The sequence below is a fragment of the Acomys russatus genome, chromosome 17, assembly GCF_903995435.1.
Source record: "Acomys russatus chromosome 17, mAcoRus1.1, whole genome shotgun sequence".
In the NCBI taxonomy this organism is placed as follows: Eukaryota; Metazoa; Chordata; class Mammalia; order Rodentia; family Muridae; genus Acomys; species Acomys russatus.
The window spans coordinates 46,515,605-46,539,605 of NC_067153.1; the positions used below are offsets into that span (position 1 = coordinate 46,515,605).

At 48.9% G+C, this 24,001-nt stretch overlaps 1 protein-coding gene across 1 annotated transcript in view; it reads right to left on the reverse strand.

The window, feature by feature from the left end:
* The window catches only part of Efcab6 (EF-hand calcium binding domain 6), a 164,244-nt gene extending 149,533 nt beyond the window's left edge, over positions 1 to 14,711 (reverse strand). The window contains exons 1-3 of the mRNA XM_051159414.1: positions 14,581 to 14,711; positions 13,434 to 13,582; positions 4,815 to 5,023 (exon numbers count right to left, since the gene is read on the reverse strand). Of these exons, the coding sequence (XP_051015371.1) occupies positions 4,815 to 5,023; positions 13,434 to 13,582; positions 14,581 to 14,672 (450 nt within the window). The 5' untranslated portion in view covers positions 14,673 to 14,711. The remainder of the gene's footprint in view (positions 1 to 4,814; positions 5,024 to 13,433; positions 13,583 to 14,580) is intronic.
* Between the last annotated feature and the right edge of the window lie 9,290 nt (positions 14,712 to 24,001).

The following is a 24,001-nucleotide window of genomic DNA, read 5'->3' on the forward strand; positions in this document are numbered from 1 at the left end:
CTCACAATCGGTCAAAGAGGACAGAGGACGCATCACTGGAAAGTGCATCCATAAATTGAACATCTGAGCCAGGTGTGGTGGCGCACGACTTTAATCCCAGCACTTGGGAGGCAGAGGCAGGCGGATCTCTGTGAGTTCGAGGCCAGCCTGGTTTACAAAGCAAGTCCAGGACAGCCAAGGCTACACAGAGAAACCCTGTCTTGAAAAACTAAAGACAAATAAACAAGCAAAATTGAACATCAGTATCATACACACTCACATGTGCGCACACATGCACACACACACACACGCATACAACACATGCATACTTACACATGCACATTTGCACAACATACACACATATGCACACACATGCACATGGCACACAAGCACATGCACATATGTACAATACGCACATACACACTCACTTGCACACACAGTATACACACATATGCACACAGACGTGCATACAAAAGCACGTACACAGATATGTACAATACGCACATGCATGCACAACTCGGAGGCCGTTGTGGAAGAGGAGATGGATGAAGCGTTCCTGAGAGCCAGAGGTTGGGGAGAAGCAGAGCAGAACAGTTGTCTTCTGAGCGTGACAGGACCACTGCACTCAGGAACTCACAGCAGCTGTGATGGATGAACGAGACCTGCACAAGATCAAGCCAGCCAACATCCCGGCACAGATGAGGATGGGCCCCTGAGCCCCGCCCCCAGTGGAGGAACTGGTATAGGATGGAAGGAGAGAGAGATTTCTTTAAGGATGCAGGTCAACCAAGCTCCAGTGGATGGTCCACACCCAGGAGTATGTGGGCAGCATGAACAAGACTCAGGGGCTCTTAGAAGAAGATAGGGGGGACATGAAGTCCAGAGGGGGTTGGTGGATCTGGGAGGAGTCAGAGGAGATGTAGGGGTAGATAGTATCAAAATACATTATGTACACATTAAATTCTCAAATGATTAATAAAGTAGCATGTTTTAAAAAAGAGAGAGAACTCTGTCTTTCTGGCCTATGGAACTAACATGAAACCACAGCACCTAAGGAGGGGGTGGCCAGGAAGACACCCACTTTCTGGCTATGAGATCCATCCATGTGTCTAGATGACCACAGAGAACCATACTCACATAAATGTCAAAGTGGCCCAGGTAAACAGGAAACATCTAAGCTAAGACACGAGCTCTGCCCTCTGCAGGCAAGAGAGAGTTCATAGCTAGCTGCCTGTCACAACTAACCATCCAACCGTCCTCAAAGGAATGTACAGAAGCCAGAGGCCCCAGCACACCATTCATCTGTAACCACGGCCGGAGCCGCACGTGGCTGCTGAGCTCTGGTGATATGGCCAGTGCACGTGATTAACTATTTTTTACTTTGTTTAGTGCTAATTAACCTAAACTTTAAAAAACTATGTTGATTCTGTTATTAAGAAGTGTTTATGTATGTTTGAAATGCTGGGGATGGTAATGTAGTGTTTCAAGTGTAAGTTTCATGAGGTCCGGGCCAGATGACACACCTCCGATGGAGATGCAGTGCCTACGCTGAAGCTGTCTGTGTGAGCGTGTGCTCCCCGTGTCTAAAGACTTCAGTCATGACAAAGAGGTAAAATATGAACAATTTCAACGGTGATAACATTGAAATGCAATGATATTTTGAGCATTCATGATTTAATAAAACACTTATTAAAATTAATTCCTGGAAAGCCCGGCATGATGGTGCACACCTGTAATCTCAGCACTTAGGGAGGCAACGGCAAAAGGATCCCTCTGAGTTCAAGGCCAGCCTGGTCTGCAAAGTGAGTCCAGGACAGCCAGGGCTACACAGAGAAACCCTGTCCCCAAATTTAAAAAAAAAAAAAAAAAGGTTCATTCCTGGGCCAGCAACATGGCTCAGGAGGTAGTGGGGCTTGCTGCCAAGACTGACAACCTAAGTTCAATTCCTAGCATACACATGGCAGAGGGAGAGAAGTGACTCCCACAGTTGTCCACTGACCTGTACATGTACATCATGTCATGTACACACACACACACATGCGCGCGCGCACACACACAAACCAAATAAGCAAATAAATGAGAAACAGAGATCATATAACCTACTATTCACCTTTTAAGGTGGCTGTTAAAAAATGTACCTGTATGGCTCACACAATATTTCACTGGACAAATCTGGTCTGTGTCCTTATCCATACATACCTAAATATGAGCAACCATGATATATAACCCTTCTCAAAAGACTAGACCCATGGGGGGCCAACTCATAGGTGAGCATCGTGTTCGGTGTACCAAGAGCAGCTATTTCAATTGTGTTTAAGGAACGAAGAGAAAGACAAACAGAAGAGGGAAGTGTTAACAGGCGGAGAGAGGACCAAGCAAAGTGCTGAACATTAATACGCAGGATCTAAAGTTGCAGCTTTATGATGGATGATGGACCGGGAGGATAGGAAAAATCTAGTAGATTTGGGAATAAATAGATACTTGACGTCCACACTGGAAAATACAAAGAATATAATGTTTTTAAAACAGAGAAATGTGGGTGCCCACAGGGATGATACAAAAGGCCTGATAAAGGAGAAGATGGAACTAGAAATATATATATGACTAACCATGGTTGAGAACTTCCTGAAAGGCACAACCGAACAGAGGAAGAACCCAAGAAGAACAAAGTGATGTACGCAAGAAGCCAGGACATGGGCATTGTCTGCAGGCTAGCCCTTCACTCAGTAGCCCAAGCTGGCTTCCAACTTGCTGGGTAGCCCAGGCTAGGCTGGAATTTGAGACGTTTTGCCTTATTTTCCATAGTGTTGGGGGGTCACAGTGTGTTCCACCACACCCCACAAGGAAAAATAAAAAGCCAATGGAAGAAATGTGGTGAGTTCCTGGAGTTAAAACAAGAACTTGGTGACACCTACAGTCCACTGAACTACTGCATTCATAACACTTCACCCCGCTGTGTTGGTTCATGCACACTGGCTTGGGGTGGTGCATACACCAAATCCTAGAATGAAATAGGCTTTTAAAAAGCGCACCACAGCATGAATCTAGACTGTGATTAAGAAGGAAGGAAAGCGTGATTACATGCGTGTGCACATGTGTGTTGCCAAGTTCGTTCCTCAAGCTGGAAAGAACGCTGCTGTTGTCCCGGCTGAACTCTCCACTCCTGCTGTTGTTAGAAGCCTCACAGACTAACTTGTGTTGAATTCCCACTGACTTTCTATTCCTTTCCTTAAGGGCCCTGGGAGCTTGTACCAGAAATCTTTGCTCTTTCCACTACCCGGCTGGAGTAGACTAGTGATTGACCCAAGGACCCTCACCATCCACATGCCTCCCCAGGCCCTGGCATCACTCTGGCTGCACACCCTCCTCGGCTCCCTGCAGCCCCCCAGGAAACAGACTGTCCCCTCTGCCTGTGCATAACCCCCTTCCTTTCTTTACCATTCCACTGGAATCTACTCCACGCTCAACAGGAGAGACGTCAAATGCCCCACCCAGACAGACTTCTTATAGTCCCAACCTCAGTAGCAGTAAGACTCTCCCTGTAATGACCCTTGTCCCAGGCCTTACTAAACTCCATGTCTCCTGAGCCAGGAGCCCCTCAGGGGTTAAGGGTCAGGCCTCAGTATGTGCCCCGCCCTCACTCCATGCCCAATGTTGCTGCAGCATATTAATAGATGCTCCTTAACTTGCCTTGGTTTCTTCAATTTTTATAATTGTATTTATTTATTGTGTGTGTATTTGTGTGCGCATCATGTGCATGTGTGTACACATGTGGAAAGGGCTGCACACGCCCGTGCACATACATTCAGAGGTCTCCTCTATCACTGGCTGGCTAGAGAGCCTCTAGGTCTGGCTGTCCCCACCCTTCCCCTTGTCCCCAGCACTGCCTACAGATACATACTACTGTGCCAGTTTATGTGTGACTCTGGCAATCCAGACTCAGATGCTCACGCTTGCACAGCAGCCACTGAACCCTCTAGAACTTCTGCCCCACACAGAGATTCACAGCATCCTCACCTAGCAGCTGAACTCGGGGATGCCTAGCCTCCAGGCTATATGGGGAGCATTTTGATGTGAGAACAAGTGATGAAATACTAGGTTCTAAAATACAAATTGAAGGACTCAGCCATTATCAAACTATGCCGCTCCTGCAGGGAACCCCAATCTTGTTTCTAGCACCCATAACTGGTGGCTCACAACCACTTGTCACTGTGGGTCCAGAGAATCTGATACCCATCTCTGATCTCTACAGGCACTGCCTCCATATGCATATACCCTCCCCGAAACATTCAAACACGTAGTTTAAAAAATACTTAAGCTGGTCCTGGAGGTGCTTGCCATTAATACCAGCATGTGGGAAGCAGTGGCAGGTGGATCTCTGTAAGTTTAAGGCCAGCCTGATTTACCTAGTGCATTCCTGGACATCCAGGGCTACATAGTGAGGCCCTGCCTCAAAAACTAAAAAGCGAGCAGACAAATCTCTCTCTCTCTCTCTCATATATGTATGTGTATATATATATGTATATATATACACACACACACACACACACACACACACACACACACATACACAAATGGACCAAATGCTTTTATATGGAAGGGCTTTTTTGTTTGTTTGTTTGTTTAAAGAAGAGATGACAGGAACACTGTTGTGCACAAAATATGAGCAAGCAGATGCTGATTCTGCCAGATTGACCAGAACAGTGACTTGTGAACAGTGATCAAAACTCCAGTTGTCCATACTGGGCAGTGAGGAGAAGACAGAACAGGCCGGGCTCCTCTGCCAGCTCCCTTGGCTTTCCTGGAGCAGCCCTAACAGAGCACCCTCATCCTACCTGTGCCAGCAAGTCCTGGAACTGCTCTTTGGTGAGCGGCAGGAGGAAGGCCGTGATGGTACGCTTCAGCTCCCCCTTCGTCACTGTCCGGGTGTGGTTTGGGTCCAGTATCTGGAAGACTTTTCTCAACTCATCTTTTTTGTTGGCGAGCCTTTGAGATAAAATCCGCTCCACCTCCGAGGAGGACAGTATTGGGTTGGCAATGGTGGCTACGAATGAGAGAGAGATACCCATGCTGTGAGCGTGCGTAAGCCGAGATGCAGCACAGACGCCAGAGCCCAGCGCTGTTTCCCTTATCCGTGTGCCTCCTCCTTTAACGCCTCAAAAATTTGCTTAGCACAGGATCATATCCAGAAGGGAGAGAGGTGAAGGCGACCTTTCTTACAGGGGCATGGGATATGGGAAGAGCACTTGAGTAGTGGGAAACATGGGTCATAAGTCAATTATTTTTACAATTTGTGTGTGTGCATGTGTATGTGGGTGCTGGAATGCCAAGGCATGCATGTGTAAGTCAAAGGACAATCTGCGAGAGTGGGTTCTCTCTTTCTACCTTGTGGGCCTCAGGTATCAAACTCAGGTCAAAGTTGACAGCAAAATGTCTCTACCTCAATAGTCCTCAATGAATCTTGAGAGGGGGGGGAGAGAGAGAGAGAGAGAGAGAGAGAGAGAGAGAGAGAGAGAGAGAGAGAGAGAGAGAGAGAGAGAATATACATGTGTTTATGTGTGTAAAAGTAACTTTTATTCTCCTAGCTCAGTTGTTGTCTGGGAGGCTTACTGCCTCCTTCTGCTAATCTAGGCCTAGTTCAGGAAGCTTCTGGCCTCTGTACAATCTAACCTAGGCCTAGAATGTTTTCAGCCTCTGAGACTTACTGCTTAATGAGCTCACCCTTACTTGTTCTTTCTGAGATCTGGGCTGGGTGGTTTAACTCAGCTGTTCTGGCTCAAACTTTTCTCCCAGCTGGCTTATTTAATCTGGCTTCTATCTTGGCCCAGAATTGCTCCGCTTGGCCTCAAACTAACTCAGCAATCTGCTCTAATCTTCTGGCTTCTTCTCTGAGTTCTCTCTGCAACCCACCTCTCTGTTACTGTCCTGATAAAACAGCCTCCTCTCTCTGAAGAACTGCCTCTTAAGTAGCTTCCCTTTCCTCTCTCGAAGGTTGGGCATATCCTATTCTGTCACATCTTCTCTGATTCGTCACCTTTTCTGCCACTCAATTAGACATCACTTTCAAACATGGGTGCTTCCTTCTACAAACTAACTCTACCTTCATTGTTTGAGATTGAAGGCATGTACCACCATGCCTGGAGCTAAGCTTTTCTTTACCTGAAACTTGCTCAGTACCAGGCTGGCCTTGAACTCAGATTTGTTTGCCTCTGTCTCCTGGATTAGAGGTGTATTTGTATTCCATCCAGATCACACAGACCAAGATCTTTGGATGTGATCGCTTGCCAGAGCAGCCGTGTTCTGAATTAACATTCCTCTACACATGTGAGTGCACATGGATAGGTACATGTGCAGGTGGAGGCCAGAAGCCAACACTGGGTCTCTTCCTCAATCTCTTCTCCACTTTATGAGACACAACCTCTCTTCAAACCTAGAGCTAATGGGCCAGCAAAACCCAGGGTCCTCCTGCCCCACCCCCACCCCCAGCACCAGGATTACATCAACACTCTTGGTGAGTGCTGGGGATCCAAATTCAAATTCTTGGCTTTGCCTGGCAAGCATCTTATCCACTGAGCCATCTCCTTGGCCCCCAAATCACAGCAACATTACACAGCTGCAACTGGGTGTCCTTGAGAACAAGGAGCAGGGATGAAGGGAGTGGGTGCTATGGGAACAAACAAGAGGAGTCCAATAGAGGCAGCAACGTAAAGAACCATGGATGATCCAACCCGGAGCCTCATGTTCTGCTTATGTGATATCACCATGACATTTCCATCAATAAAATGACAGAACCCAATGTCTTTCCTCCACTTCCCTCTGTTACCACATGGAGGATGATGAACTGGAGAGGAGGCAGGACAGGAGACGAGGAGGGGGAGGAAGGGCAGGGGAAGAGTAGGAAGAGCGGGGAAGGAGGAGGAAGGGCAGGGGGGGAGGAGGCATGGCAGGGGAGGAAGAGGAAGGGCAGGGGAGGAGGAAGAAGGGCTGGGGAGGAGGAAGAAGGGCAGAGGAGGAGGAAGAGGGAGGGGAGAAGGAAGAAGGGCGGGGAAGAGGAAGAAGGGCAGGGGAGGAGGAAGGGAGGGGAGGAGGAAGAAGGGAGGGGGAGGAAGAAGGGCAGGGGAGGAGGAAGAAGGGCAGGGGAGGAGGAAGAGGGGCAGGGGAAGAGGAAGAAGGGCAGGGGAGGAGGAAGAAGGGCAGGGGAGGAGGAGGAGGAAGAAGGGAGGGGGAGGAAGAAGGGCAGGGGAGGAGGAAGAAAGGCATGGGGAGGAGGAAGAAGGGCAGGGGAGGAGGAAGAAGGGCAGGGGAGGAGGAAGAAAGGCAGGGGAGGAGGAAGAAAGGCAGGGGAGGAGGAAGAAGGGCAGGGAAGGAGGAAGAAGGGAAGGGGGAGGAAGAAGGGGCAGGGGAGGAGGAAGAAAGGCATGGGGAGGAGGAAGAAGGGCAGGGGAGGAGGAAGAAGGGCATGGGGAGGAGGAAGAAGGGCAGGGGAGGAGGAAGAAGGGCAGGGGAGGAGGAAGAAGGGCAGGGAAGGAGGAAGAAGGGCGGGGAAGGAGGAAGAAGGGCAGGGGAGGAGACAGGGCAGGGGAGGAGGAAGAAGGGTGGGGGAGGAGGAGGCAGGGTAGAGGAGGAGGAAGAAGGGGAGGGGAGGAGGAAGAAGGGCAGGGGAGGAGGAAGAAGGGCAGGGCAGGGAGGAGGCTGGTGTTGTGGAGACAGGGCAGGTGATCCGAGCTGCTCAGGAGCGTGCTTATGGAGCTCTACTTAATGTGAAGGTTACAGAATAGAAAAAGAGAGTAAATTAGGGAAGCGTTTAAAGAGCAGAGACCACAGAACCCTTGGTTTAATGGGTCATGAAGCCCATGAAGCCAGACACTGGTCATGTTCTCCACGGAAAAGACAGCAAGAGTAGTAGACAGACGTTTCTAAGATGGTCACAGTGAGCCCTCCCCATCCAGCCATTCCTCACACTGTCACTCTTGGTTTCTTTTCCTGAGGATTTGATAAAATACAAAGCAACTTAAGGGGGAAACAACTTATTTGCCTCTCTATTCCAGGTTACAGCCTGTCACCCAGAGATGTCAAGGCAGCAGGAGCTTGCCGCCATGGTCACATCCCGTCCTCAGTCAGGAGCAGGCAGCAATGGATTGACTTGTGCTTCTGCCCAACCTGATCCCCACTTTCCATGCAGCCCAGGGCCCCACACGTGCAACAGTGCTGCCCACATGCAGGGTGGGTCTTCCCACCTAAAGTAGCCCAGTTCTGAGAATCCCTCACGGGCAGGTCCACAGGCTGATCCAGCCAGACCACTCCCATGAAGCCCTTTCCCCAGGTTAACAATGAAAATAACTATGGAGGTCACACTGGGGCTCCTCCCAATAGGAAAGGGAAGGAGTTTTCTCCCCCATCTCCAGCCCCTGGGTATCTATATGGTACCAATCACACCCATCCCTGAGACCAGCAGCACCATGGGTGAAATGTGAGCCTGCCTGTGGAGATTCGTCCCCCTGTGACAGACACCTGGGCACAGGAGGGCAAAGCTAAAGGGAGAAGTCCTGACTTCAGTGTGGCATGTCTAAGTGTGTATGTCCTCTTAAAAGGCTGAATCTACACTATGAGATCAGACAGGATGGGTGGGGTAGGGCAAGCCATGTGGGCGCCAGAAGCCTGCAGCACAGAAAGCATGGTGGGGCAAGGTGAGGAGAGGTGTCTAGGGAACCCCAACTTTGCTGGAAGTGGGACTCAGCCTTCACTGTTGGCCCTGTTCCTGGTGCCAAGAACATGGCAGTGGACAGACAGGTCCAGCTTCCCATGTAGAGGGGACAGGACAGATGAGGGCAGGCAGCCAGTATGTCACGGGGTGATGACAGATGGTGATCAGTGCAGCAAGAATGGCAAGAGATCAGCAGAGTGTGGGATGGTGGGACCGTAGGCAGGTGGTCCAGGATCCCTTGGGGAGCTTAGGAGCCAAGACCAGAATGTTAGAAACGAGCCACCAGCTAGCAAGTAGAGGGGACTACACTCCAAACATGGACCATAGCAGCCTTGAAAGAGCTCTATGTAGGAACAATCTGAGTCTGTCTGAGAGAGCAAAGAGGCCAGGATAGCCGTGAAGGAAGCAGGGAAGGAGCAGGGCCAGGAAAGGTGGGACACACGTACGTGGGCTTCAAGTACCAGAACAAAGGACCAGGGCTTTCTTAAAGCACAGGAGGAAGGAAAACGCAGGGCTCACCAGGGAAGTGCCAGCAACACATTATTCCAGACACTGCAGAGAATAGGACTGAAGGGACAAGGAATGAGGAAAGAGGGTCAGAGAAGATGTCATGCATCCATCGCATGCGGAAATGGGTGTGGCCTGACCCTGGTGCCATCCTGAATGTGGCCCACAGACTGGCAAATGGAGACATGGGGTACTGGCTCTTACATTGCCCAGGTCATTCAGACAGTGTGGCTTGGGGGTAGGCAGAGAATGGAGCAGCAGATCGGGGGGCCCCTGCTTCCAAGCTTGAAATGAGGACCTGGACCAACAACCATGCTCCTAGCTGAATGCTAACATGGCAAGAGGCCTTGGGGAGCTTGTGTGGGACATCTGCAACCAAGGGGCAAGCAGAAAGCCAGCCTAGCAGCAGGCATGTGACCTGGAGCCTAGTGGGGAAATCACTATAGAACTAGAACTGGTTACAGAGTGGTTACAGGTGACATTTCAGAACATGGAGCCAGGGAAGGGATGGTGAGGAGAGGACCAAACACAGAGTCTGAAGGCAGGAGAAGGCTCCAGAACCTCCCATCGGACCCCTGAGGATGCTTAGCAAAACAGAGGCTCTCTACTCTCTCATCTCCTCTTCCAGCCGCTGAGATTCTCGGCAGCAGCTGGTTCCAACAGAGGAGCTGTGTGGCGCCAATCAGCTGAAGTGTGCAGCTCCTCCTGAGCCCACCAGGCGTCACAGGGGACCCTCTTGGCAGTGAATGCCTCCACCATGAGAACTCTTCTCAGACTTTTTTGTGTACTTTGTAATAGCTTTCCAAGAAGCCCTAACCAGACACTCAGAACTGTGAGTTAAAGGCAACACACAACAACCAGAAACTATGGAAGCACTTGACAGCAGCTTTTGGTTTTGCAAGTCTGATGCAGCCCCTCAGACACAGGCCCAATACACCCTCAGACACAGGCCCAATACACCCTCAGACACAGGCCCAATACACCCTCAGACACAGGCCCAATACAGCCTTAGACAAAGGCCCAATGCACCCTCAGACACAGGCCCAATACACCCTCAGACACAGGCCCAATACACCCTCAGACACAGGCCCAATACAGCCTTAGACACAGGCCCAATGCACCCTCAGACACAGGCCCAATACACCCTCAGACACAGGCCCAATACACCCTCAGACACAGGCCCAATACACCCTCAGACACAGGCCCAATACAGCCTTAGACAAAGGCCCAATGCACCCTCAGACACAGGCCCAATACACCCTCAGACACAAGGCCCAATACACCCTCAGACACAGGCCAAATACAGCCTCAGACACAGGCCCAATACACTACAAGGCCCAAGCACCTACAGGCCCAATACACCCTCAGACACAGGCCCAATACACCCTCAGACACAGGCCCAATACAGCCCCTCAGACACAGGCCCAATACAGCCCCTCAGACACAGGCCCAATACAGTCCCTCAGACACAAGCCCAATACAGCCCCTCAGACACAAGCCCAATACAGTCCCTCAGACACAAGCCCAATACAGCCCTCAGACACAAGCCCAATACAGCCCCTCAGACACAGGCCCAATACACCCTCAGACACAAGCCCAATACACCCTCAGACACAGGCCCAATACACCCTCAGACACAGGCCCAATACACCCTCAGACACAGGCCCAATACAGCCTTAGACACAGGCCCAATACACCCTCAGACACAGGCCCAATGCAGCCCCTCAGGGCAACTGGACAGGCTTTCCAGGGTCAGTTTAGGAACTAGAGAATTACAGCCAACTGCCAGTCTGACCCTACTGTGGCAGCAAGCAGGATGAGTTTTTTAAAAAAAAAGAAGGTAGAATTTAAACCAAGACCTGAAGATACAACAGAACCCAAATACCAGAAAGGACAGTCTGGTCCTCGACTGCCCAAAAGGATGGTGCCATCATGGCATGATTTTTTTTTTCTTTTTTACTATTAAACGTGAAAAGCAAATGACAAAGAAACACAGTTGAGGCAAAGGCAGATCAAGGGTCACAGCTCCATGCAAAGACACTTCTGCCCACTAGAAATAAAGATCAATCTCTGTGTGGCAACAGGCAACTGACAGAGCAAGCAACTCATGGAGCAAAAAGGCACAGTCCCTAAAGCCGGGAATGAGACCGGAAGCTACTGCTGAACAAACATCAGGGGCTTAGGAGATGGCTCAGTGGATAAAGCTGGCTCCCCCAAAACTTGTGTAAAGCTAAAGGCAGGGGCAGACACCTATAATCCCAGCATATGACTCAAAGAAACAATCCCTAGATGCTTGCAGCCCAGGTAGTGGACAAGAAAGGGAGCCTGCCTCAAGTAAGGTGGAAGGCTGGGACTGGCACCCAAGGTTGTGGTACCCACACACCTGTATGTGGGAAGGCATGTGTGTGTGTGTGTGTGTGTGTGTGTGTGTGTGTGTGCGTGTACACGCATACATACTTTAGAAAAAGGAAAAAGCAATTAAGACTGAAATGTAATTACTTCTGCTAGAGGACAAGATCTTAAAAGATAATATTCTGTGAGGACACTTATCAGAAATGCCTGTTGTTTTCTTTGGGGGGAAGCACTGTGGCGGGGGACGGGGTGTGTGCGTGTTTCAGTAGCGTTCAAGAGATAGATGCCGGGCTGCAGTAGCTCCCTTCACACTAGTCTACTTTGCTTGATAGGATTATGAGGTACACTAAAACCTCCCCTCCCTGCATCGCCCAATAGACACAGAGCTATGAGCTGCAACAGGTCTATATTTTACTATGTATTTGTTTTTCCATCGGAAACCACTCTTCCTCCTTAACCCCAGACCACATCAGAAATCAAGCCTACATCCCCAGGCTCACTTCTAGAAGCATAGGACTGTTGACGTAAAGTCTCATCAACTACCAAGCGTGTCCAGTGTGACCAATGGCCATCCGTGCTCATAGGTCACACCCTTCACAATGCCCCGACTCCATCCTGCATCCTTTGGTTTTCCACTCTGAACCCTCAATGCTATATGCGTGCTTCAGCCTCAGTATTTGCTTTGCCTCATTTCCTTGTCTCTGGCTGCGTTCCTGCAGGGCCAGTGTCTCATCAGGCCCGGCTCTGTTCTCTGCACCTGTTAACAGTGTTCATCCCGAACAAGAGCTCAAAAAAAAAAAAAAAAAAAAAAAAAAAAAAAAAATGTTTTTAAGTAACGGATGAATTGAGGAAGAAATGAGTGAAGATCGAAAGATATATAATTTGGGGAAATAATGAGTCAAATTTTGTTGCCTTTAAAACCGAATGAAGAATCCAAATGGCTTCAAGACTCACATCCTCACAAAAAAAAAAAATCACTCTGCAAATATGTGCTTGTAGCCACTTTCTCATAATTCCCAGATTTGGAAGCAACCAGACAGAGGAGAGAGGGAAGGAACTTCTGCAAGGCGTATGAAGGACTGTCAGGTGCTTACTCCACAAGGCATGCAACAGGCAACGAAGAGTCTGAGGTACCGACATGCAGTGTAAACAGTGAGTCAGGGATGGGGGTGGAGCTTGTTGGGTAGCGAGCTTCCCTAACACACATGAGGCATGAGGGTCCATGCCCATCACCACACACATCGGGTGGGCAAGGCAGCACATGCCTACGATCCTAGCGCTTGGGACATGATGGCAGCAGGATCGGAAGTTCAAGGTCATCCTTGATTACATAGTGAGTTGGAGGTTAGCCCAGGCTATATGACACCCTGTCTCAAAACAAACAAACAAACAAACAAACAAACAAACAAGAGGAAGAGGATGAGGAGAACAATCTAGATGTAGACCTCAAACTCTCCATAAGAACATGAACACAATCTAGACATAAATATCAAGTAGAAGGTTATGTAACGGGGAAACTGGATGGCTGGGGCAAGAGACACATGGGAACGTTTTGTCCATTGTGTTCATTTCTTCTGCAAATCTAAGATTAATGGGGGACAGGCCGGCCCAAATTTGTGCAGCTGCCATTTACTGTGTAACACACCATTAAGCTGACAGAACCCAGGATCACATGACCCAGGATGTGTGATCCTGGGTTCAAATCCTGACCATCCACTTAAAATGTATGTACAACTCTGAGCAAAGGGAATTGATGGGCCCATGTCTGCACTTCCCCAGACAGGATATAGGGAGGGTACCCAAACTTGACTGTGGCGTGGCTTTAACCGAGGCTACTCCAAACAGTGAGTGGTATCTGTGGACAACGGTGTAATCACTTGAGAGTACTCACTTGATGAAGAGGGTCTGCCTAAATCTTGGCAGCTGGTCTTTGGATACATTCTGCATGGTGAGGAGTGGGGGCGGGAATACATCAGATTCCGGGTGGTCGGGTACAAACTATGCCAGTCTGGTAAAATCGCCATTTTGCGCATTAAATACCTGTGAGAGGAAAGAGAGCAGATTACACCATCCTCATCTTGTAAACATGGCCGACTTCCTCTATGCTCCTTTCTGACCATTCTTAAGGGGAAACTGAGTCACGTTCATACTGTTTTCAGCAGATCCAAAGGACTTCAAAGGGGCTGAAATGAAGACTATTCAAGTGTTTGTTTTCTTAGCCCCCCTTTCCAAAATCACTGGCTTCACTTTGTTGAGTCTTCCAGTTGCCTCCTGGCTAGGCCTCTCCTCCTCAAGTATTCTGAAATATTCCTTTCCCAGTACCCTTTGCAGCACGGGTGTGGTAGCCATTCCTTCAACCTGCTCTCATCATGGAAAGTTTTTTCTTCTCCTTCAATTATGACAGATAGTTTTGCTGGGTATAGTAGCCTGGCTTGGCATCTGTGGGCTTTCAGTGGTCCGAGCCAGGCAACATCCAGCACAGATGGAGGAGGGACTCGTGAGGTCCCACCCCCAGCAAAGGAGCTACTGCTGGCTGCTATGGGAAGGAAAGTCAGCCGCCCTCAAGAATGTGGCTCCTGGTAGGTTGCTGGTGCTCCTATGATGTCTCTAGACCCATGAACATATACTGAAAGTACTGACTGGACTCTGTGAGCTAAATAGAAGAAGATATGAATTTGGGAGTGAGCAGTGAGGAATTCTGGGAAGCGTTGGATGGATGAAAATGATGCAGATACAATGCATACGTGTATGAACTTTTTAAATTAAAGATGTTTTAGCACTGCTGGCTGATTTCTGGGGCAGGCCGTAGGAGGTTAAAAAGTTCCGATTCTTGCTGGATGGGCTGGTGAGGCTGAGGCAGGCAGCAGAGTGTGAGCTTGTCTCAGAAAACAAAAGGAAAAGAATGTTCAGAGTCTCATGGGGCTTGGGGCTTGGGGCTCAGGGCTCTGGTCTCGGGGCTCTGGGGCTCAGGGCTCAGGGCTCGGGGCTCTGGGCTCAGGGTTCTGGGCTCAGGGCTCGGGGCTCGGGAAGAGCAGCACCATAAACAGAGACAGCAGCAAAACAGGGACGAGGACTCTGAACGCCTCCAGTGGCGCCGCTGGTGAGAACCTCCAAAGAATGCTGGTGCCATGGAAGTGAACCTCACAGGGATCCGGAAGCATCTTCATGAGAAAGGCAGCTGTCAGGGCTGGTGAGAAAACTCAGAGAGTGCAGGCACTTGCTGAAACCTGAGTTCAATGCCAGGCCCCATGTGGTAGAAGGAGGGAAGTGATTTCAGCAAGTTTGTCTTGTGACCTTTGCACATGCACTTGCACTATGTGTGTGCACATGTGTGGGTGCATGCACAGAGACAGACAGAGAGAGAGAGAGAGAGAGAGAGAGAGAGAGAGAGAGAGAGAGAGAGAGAACTCCTGCAAGTTATCCTCTAACATTCACATGTATACCATGGCATATGCCCACATACATACACATGTAAACAAACAAACTTAATAATAATAATGAATAAATATGATTTAAATTTTTTTAAATTACAGTTTTCTAAATGAGTAGGCAATGAGACAAAATTTTGCTAGCTAAAACCTTAAAGGGAAAAGTTCCCTTTGGAAAGTTCCCACATTCTCCTGGAAATCTAGCAGGCCACCCAACTGCCCAGGCCCATGGGCACATCCTGAGCCAGGTGCATGCTTGGGAAAGCCCCCGACTCTCCCCTCAGGCTGCCTTGGAGGCACCACAAGGAGGAGGAGAAGGCTGGGCAGAGCTACATACGCCTGCCTGCCTGGAGAGAAGGAACGAACGTTCTAGAATATGAAACATCCAGAAAACTCGGAGGCATGCTGCCCTCAAGCTCTTAGAAAATGTCCAGTCAGGAGCTGACTACGGAGCTCCTCAGCCAGACACTGGGTGGCTGTGTGGAGCAGAGGCCCAGCCTTACAAACCAAGCGTAGAGAAGTCAGGAGCCATCAAGACCCAGACAGCAACAGAACACAGAAAGGAGTGAGAACATGGCTGCCTTCATTCTATACAAGTGTTATTTCAAAGGCCGAGTTTTCAACACAAGTCTTAGTATGGTCCAGGGCTGGAGAGAAAGACGGTTCAACCATTAAGGGCATTTGTTACTCTTATGGATGACTGAAATTTGGTTCCAAGCACCCACATCAGATAGCTCATAACCTTCCATATCACCTCAGTTCTGAGAGAACTGACATCCTCTTCCAGCCTCCGTGGGTACCCATATTTACGAAGTGCATATAACACACACAGACTCACACACACTTTAAAATTAGAAATCTTTAAAACACAAGATTTAGAAGAAAATATGGCCGATACATACTTGCCTTCAGATACTAGGCAGCCAGCTAAAGTTCTGTGAAAATGCATTGCATAAATTTTTTTCAATGAAAAAAATGTTAAAAGAGAAAAAAACCAAACCAAAACACCCAATCTAAATTCTATATCCAGCATAAAAGTAATTGAGAAATGAGGACTTCCTTGGTCACGTGAAGATTCAGATAGTTCAGCAGCAGCAGACATGCTTGCAAAGACTCTCAAAGAAAACTCTCAGAAACAGAAGGTGCATAGGTCAGAAGTCATACCAATAAAGCCCGCGTGCTCCGGACAGAAGACGGGAAGGGAAAACAAGCCCACGTGCACTAGGAGCCTAGCCTGATGCACTGAGGCGCCTGCCATAACCAGCCAGGGAAACAACAGACCTTTCAACAACCACAGCTGGAGATGTCCATACCCACCACGAACAATGGTGAAATCCCTGCCAAGGGCTGGAGAGATGGCTCAGTAGTTAGCAGCACTGGCTGCTCTTCCAGGGGACCTGGCTTCACTTCCTAGCACCCATGTGTGGCTCACAACCCATTGTTACTCAAGTTTCATGGGATTCAAGACTCTCTTCCAGGTTCCATAGCATTAAATGGATGTGGTGCACAGACACACCTGCAGGCAAACGCCCCTACACATAAAATAAATACAACTTTCGAAAGAAAGGAGAAGGCTCGAGTCACTAAAACCCCAACAAACTGACAAGACACCTACAGAAAACCTACTCACCAGGATGCAAATTCTTCTTGAATACAGAAGGGGAGCATTGTCCTGATAGACTATGTCAGAAGATAAAACTAAGCTACACAGGGGTGATATTACAAATCAGGAACAGAAGACGGCTGGATCATTCACAGCTGCATGGTGATTGACCTGCTTGTCCACAGCCAGAAGGCCCAAGGGAGCCAGGAGCGTGCCAACATCACTGGGTGGGAGATGGAGCGGCAGCACACAGGGGACGTGTAAAGCAACACTCCGACACACCATTTACTTATTCACTGTGTGTGTATGCATGCCACTGTGCACATGTCGAAGCCAGGGGACAAAAGGCAATACACAGGAGTCTTTTCTTCCACCACGTGGGTTCAAGGGCTCACATTCATGTCGTCAGCCTTGGAAGCAAGTGCTCTTTACCAGCCGAGCCAAGTCATGGGCTCCAGATACCTGTACTTGTTGTTGCTGTTTTAATTTAAAATGAATACACGAAGTTTCTTCCTTAAGAAAGAGAAATAAGGGCTGGAGAGGTAGCTCCGAGGTTAAGAGCACTGTCTGCTCTTCCAGAGGTCCTGAATTCAATTGCCAGCAACCACGTGGTGGCTCACAACCATCTATAATGAGATCTGGCACCCTCTTCTGGTATGTAGGTGTACATGCAGGCAGAACACTAAATAAATAAAGACATCTGGTTTTTGTTTTGTTGGTTTTCTTGAGACAGGGTTTCTCTGTGTAGCCTTGGCTGTCCTGGACTCACTTTGTAGGCCAGGCTGGCCTTGAACTCACAGCAATCCGCATGCCTCTGCCTCCCAAGTGCTGGGATTAAAGGCGTGCACCACCACTGCCCCACTATAAATACATCTTTTAAAAAGAAAGAAAAGAAAGAAAGGGAAAGAAAACCAAATTGAGCAAATGGAAGGAAACAAAGAAGGCAGGGGCCCAAAAACAGTAGAGGAAAGCCACAGAGCAGAAAGGTCACTGTTCGAAAATATTAGCAAAGTTGACAGATACTAGGGGGACCAAGGGAAAAGATAGAAAGCACTCAGACTGTTAAAATTAGAAATGGGGGAGGCATTACTGGCCTCCTTCCAGAAATACGGATTCTAAGGGAACGTGGTAGAACTGGGCAACCGAGAGAAGACGAAAGCATTCTGACGGAGATGGGATTGGAGCTAAGGAACAAGCAGGAAACGCAGGAGGCATGGCAACAGCTGAAGAGACTGCATCAACACTTCAAACTACCACAAAAAAGGTCCGGTGTCACTGGACTGAGCCATGAATTCCGCCAGATGCTCACGAAATGGTTAAAAAGCAGGTCTACCACAAAGTCTTCTACAAAGTGAGAGGGCTGGCTCATGTGGCAACTCTATGATGGAGCACTTGCCTACTGCGAGAGGAGCAGAACAGAGAAGAAGGACGCCTGCCCGCACATCTGTAAAGCCAGCGCCAGCCTGAACGAACAAACAAACAAACAAACAAAAACAAAAACAAAAAGTTGCTGCCGCCAGAAATCACAGCCAAAGACCACTGATCTGTGTGGCACAGGGACACTAACGAACTAAACCTAACCACTTGGTTAAAGCAACAGCACAGCCAAGTGGGATTCTTCCTGGGAGCGTGAGGTGGTCGACACATCTGAGAGAGCTCTCTCACTTCTTGGGAGCTGACACTAGTGCTGTTGTGACAGTCATGAGCACACTTTTGTGTGGGCATGTACTTTGGGTCACTTGCGAGTATACCTGGGAATGAACCTGATTGGTTATAGGGCAACTTTGTCCCCCCCCCCTTTTATTAGGGGTGTGGGCAGAGTCCAGATTTACCCCATAATCCTCAGAGAATTCTGATTTGGCCAAACTGCTTGAAATTAAATCCAAGTATTCAAAAGCAAACAGCCATGAGACTAAAGAGATGGCTCAGTGATTAAGAGCTCTGGCTACGCTTTCAGTTTGGTTCTCAGCACTCACATTGTCTACATGATAACTGCCTGTAATGCCAGCTCCAGGGGATCTGGCGCCCTCTTGTGATCAGTGTGGGTACACACACACTCACGCGCACACGCACACACACATACACACTCCTCCATCCATTGGTCCATTGAACTTTCTGAAAGGCAGAGACCCCTAATCACTCTGCCTAATCATGATGCACTAAGCCCCATCACCTGTTATGCTGGCGTAATCAGGACCAAGCTCCTATCCGGGACCTTTATATTCCATCTGCATCAAAACCATAGCACATGGCTCAGCCCATCAGAATCTTAAAGCCACAGCAGAGCTTGTTCTAGAACTGGCTTATTTCAACTGAACTGAAAGCAGGGGGTCATAGTATCGCAGATAAGCTTCCGGAATCCTACAGGAGGCTCTGAAGCACACGGCTTGTGTGTTTACTCCCTTCTAGCACTAAGTCTGGGGATCCATGAACAGAGCAGGTAACCTCCTGGGCCTCTCAGGTCCAACTCTGTAGCAATGAAGATGGACAGCAAAGACGTCAAGGCTGTATGATGTGGCTGGATTGGGCGAAACACTTACCTAGAATGCACCAAGCCCTGCGTTCAATCCCCAGCACCACAGGAAACCAGGTGTGGGGCTCCGCAGTTTTCTCTCTGTTGCTGTGATGACATAACATTGACCAAGAGCAACTCAGGGAGGATAGGGCTTATCTGAGCTTACAACTTGTAGTCCATCAGCCGGGGACACCAAGGCAGGAAACTTAAGAGGCAGGAAGTGAAGCAGAGGCCATAGAGGAGAGCTACCCACTGGCTTGCTCAACGCGCTTTCTTATACATCCTAGGGCCACCTGCCCTGGAGTGGCACTGCTCACAGTGGGCTGGGTCCTCCGACATCATCAATAACCTGCCCCACATACATGCCCACGGGTCAATCTGACGGCGACAAATCCTCAATGGCAATCCCCTCCCCCATACCATGTCTAGGTTTATGTCAAGCTGTCAAAACTAACTACAACAGTGTCGCATGCCTATAGTCCCCTCCACATACTGGAAAGGTAAAGACAAAGAGGATAAGAAGTTCAAGGTCATCCTTGGCTATACAAGTGTGCATTCTAGCCAATGGCCAAGGCTGTCCTGTGATTTTTACAGAATTAGTAAGTTCCTGGAAGACAGAGAGGCGGGGATAGGGGGTGGTGGGGGTGCTGTGAGCATGGGGGTCTCTCTTCAGGCATGGGGGACATCTGCAGAAACACAGCCCTTGCAGCACAAGATGATGCACAGGCCCCGGGGTTTTTATTTTCCCCATAAATCCCCTTCTTAATAACAACGCAGCTTGCCCAGACTTTGGCCTCATGCCTTACTGTGCCACCTGAGGAGTGAGATAATCAACCCCAAACCACTGCCTGAGGTGTGCTTTATTACTTCAGTACAAAAGCCATTCAATTCAGGAAACACTTAGCTGAAGGCAACGCGGGAGGAAAAAAAAATACCATCCTATGAAAAGTAATTCCTCCTGCTGCTGCTGAGAGCCTGGCAGGGAATCACCCTTTTCCTCAGGGGAGGGTGGTGAGATGACCTCTTTAGTCTCTCCTAACTCTCCTTTCTATCAGCGGCAGGAAGGTGTGACTCAGTTACCACAGAGATGCTCCAAAGGGCTGACCACAATGGTTCTGAAAACAGACTCTAGTTGATGTCCAGCCTAACCGGTCATGGTGTAAATGTATTCCAAACAAGTATTCACTCAGCGAAAGCTACGAGCAGGCCACGGCTGGGGTCTGGGTGGGGAGTGGGGTAGGAATATACCCCTCTCAGTCTCCTGTGTCTCTCCATTGGAGTCAGGGCTAGAAGAACACTGATAACACGTTTTACAGTGGAAACAGGGCTGGGAAGGCGGCACAGTTGGTGAAGTGGTTGCCCTACAAGGATGGGGACCTGAGTTCTAGGCCCAGGTCCTGTGTAAAGAAGTTGGTCATGGTAGCAGGCTTTAGTCAACCTGGTGCAGGAAAGCCTGGGGCGTGAGGCTCTCTGGCGATTTCTAGCCAGCCAATCTAGCAGACTTAGTAGGCTCTATGTCTCAGCAAGGGACCCTGTCCCAAAAATGGGACAGGAAGAGACTATCTTTGGCCACTACATGCATACATACGTGTTCATACACATGGACTCATACACAAACTTATATACACACAAGCTCAGGAACAAGGGGCCCCTCTGTCTCTCACAACACCAGTGTAGATTGTAGGAACTCAGTGTAGAGACGTCACTGAGCTGATCACATAGAAGGCATGGAACGGAAAGGCTGGGAGCAGGTGGGATGTGGGCAGCGCTGGTCAGCAGGTGCCGCTGAAGAGAGCAACAACCCCTAACAGGGGGGCAACTTCGGTTGGCATTGACAACATTCAAAACAGCTAGCAGAGGGGATCCTGAATGTCCCCACTGCCAGGAAATGACGAGTGTTTGAAGTGACGAGTGTGCCAGCTACCCTATTCTGTTCCTCACACACAGAAGCTATGTATCCGATGGCAACTTGAGGCTGAGGACTTAGCCTAATGCTACACCACCTGCCTAGTTGTTTAAGGCTCAGATTCAATCCCCAGTGCCACCAAAAAAAAAAAGTCAAACAGTGCTCTATAAACTTGTACAAATTACTGTATCTATTAAGAATAAGAATGCACATCATAGAGGCTGCAGCAATGACTTGGTGGTTAAGAGTATTTACTGCTCTTCCCATGGCTCACAATCATTTGTAACTTGAGCTTCAGCATGTCCATCGCCCTCTTCTGGCCACTATAGGTACTGCACACATATGGTACACACATATACGTCCAAGCAAAATGTTCATACACAAAAAAATTTTAAAGCCAAATCTATATATTATATATTATACACAGTATATACAATATATGTATATATACACACACACATATATATATATATAAACAAAATTCAGGGCTAGGGAGATGGCTCAGTTGGTAAAATACTCCCTTGTTCTAAGGAGTTTGAACCTTAGAACATGTTATAAAAAAAAAAAAAGTCAGGCACAGATTGGAGAGAGAAGGCTCGGAGGTTAAGAGTGGTAGCTGCTCTTCCAGAGTATCTGAGCTCCATTCCCAGCACCCACATGGCAGTGGACAGCCATCTGTAACTCCAGTCCTAGGGGATCCAATGCCTGTTGAGACCTCCACCAGTACCAGGCACCTATGTGGTACATGGACATACAGGCAAAATACCATACAGATAAAATAACAAGTCAAACAAACAAAAGCAAAATGTATGCATTATGCCAGCGCTGAGAGATGCAGAGGGCATCCCTGAGCTGTCGAGTCAACCTCCTATGTCTCTTCTTGGAAACGCACTCTCAGTTGACACTGAGCTGGGTTGAACAAGTTTGCCCTCTGCTTCAAAAACCCTTGAAGTGGACTGATAAACATAGCCCACGGGGCTTTCTCAAAGCAACACACACACACACACACACACACACACACACACACACACACGTCAAAACAATGCAAAAGCTAGCAAATCCTCTATGTCACGATCCTACCAGCTTCAAACACAATGCCTATTTCTCTGGCTGCTGAGTGTCCAATCGTCAGTTTTGTAACAATCTCCCGGGTTAGATACCATTACCTGTATTTTTCAAGAAGAAGAAATTAAAGACTGGTGGGTGGGGAGGCAAACTTACTGGGTCCCCAAGGCCGAGACCCATACTCTCCAAAACGTAAAGCTCAGTGTCTTACACACTTGCACCAGTGTGCATTTGTATGTATGAGTGTGTGTGTGTGTGTGTGAGTGAGTGAGTGAGTGGGTCATGTGGACAACAGGGCTACACAGGTCTGGTGGGAGACTAGGGAACCATCACTCTCAACCCACATGAGTTGCAGTCTATTACTGCAGTTCCTGAAAGGAGTGGGTAAAGAGCCCCATGCACACTCATGAGGACCTGAGTTCACATCCCCAGCACATAACGCAGGAAGCTGGATGTGGTGGCGTATGGCACTCCAGTGCCAGCAGGCAAAGACATGAAGATCCTTGGGACTTGCTGGCCATAAGAGTAAGCTTAGGGCTCAATGAGAGACTCTGTTTCCTATTTCTCCCTCCACCATCCGCCCTCCTCTCACACACACACAGAAGCCCTAGCACTCTTGAGAAATCCAGAGTCCTGACACTGACATGGGAGGCCCAGGCTGATGTCTCACGCTGCCTCCATCTTAGCCTGCGAGGCTACAGCAAGCCCGGGTCCACAGTTCTCAGCACAGGAATTAGAAGGACGTGAGCCGATCTGTAAGTAGCTTCCAAATGATATGGAACCTTCACAAACAATTTAGCCAGCTATGCGAATTCAATTCTGCAGAAACAACCACAGCTATAAACCGACCAGCCTCCGTGATGTCAGCCTCGTGTCTGAGCCCCCGCCTTCCTTCACTGGGGTCTTCCACGTCCCTGCATAGCCCACTCCCTCATCCTGAACCCCAGCCTAAGACATGCTGTTGGGCTTTCAAATCTGCCCCCCTCACAGCACAAGACAAACCTCATAAACCCCAAAATCAAACAAGCACAACTCCTAAAGATAATATGCTTTAATGAGCTGGAAATGGCGATTATAAGAATGCATAGTAACATAATGCGTTTAGAACTGTGTAAAAAAAGGGGGGGCAGTGGATATGCAGTCTAAACACCCTGATATAAATACCTGCTTCCTCACATGGACAACATGGGAAGGAGGTGACAAAAATAGCGATGCTGGAGACTTGATCCTTTTGTTTCAAATGTTCTCGTGTAAGTGGGTCGTATGGACTGGCTTCTGCCCGCCTGTGCTTCCCACCACTGGCTCTGTCTTTCCACTCGTAGCTAAAGCCTCCCTGCCATCCAAAGTCCCTTGCCACCAGGACTGCCTCTGCACTGTACCCACCATAACGCGGAAGTCTACTTTTCTGTGGGAGATGGTACATTAGCCTTAGAAGCTTCATGAAACCACGCAGCCTCTCTCACCCCACAAACACCACACGGGCACCCGCCATGCAAACACATACTCCACACACTCGCCACACATACGCTACACATGCCATATACTGTCACCACACACACCCCACACGTCATACATACTCCTCACATATCTACCACACATTGCACGCAGTCACCACACCTCCCATACACACGTGTCCACTATACACATGTACCACATGTGCCCACCACATACTTACTATATAGTTTCCACACAAGTGCCACACTCTCACCACACACGCCATACGCTCACCATACACACACCTGACATGCACGATATACATTCAACACACACATACATGCCACATGCTACACACAGCCCTCACACTTAACATACCACACACATCTCACTCGCCTAGACACACACACACACACACACACACACACACACACACACACACCATCCATCCACCCATCCTTCCTTCCTTCCTTCCATGCCTGAAGATCACCCCCTCTCTGCTACCACC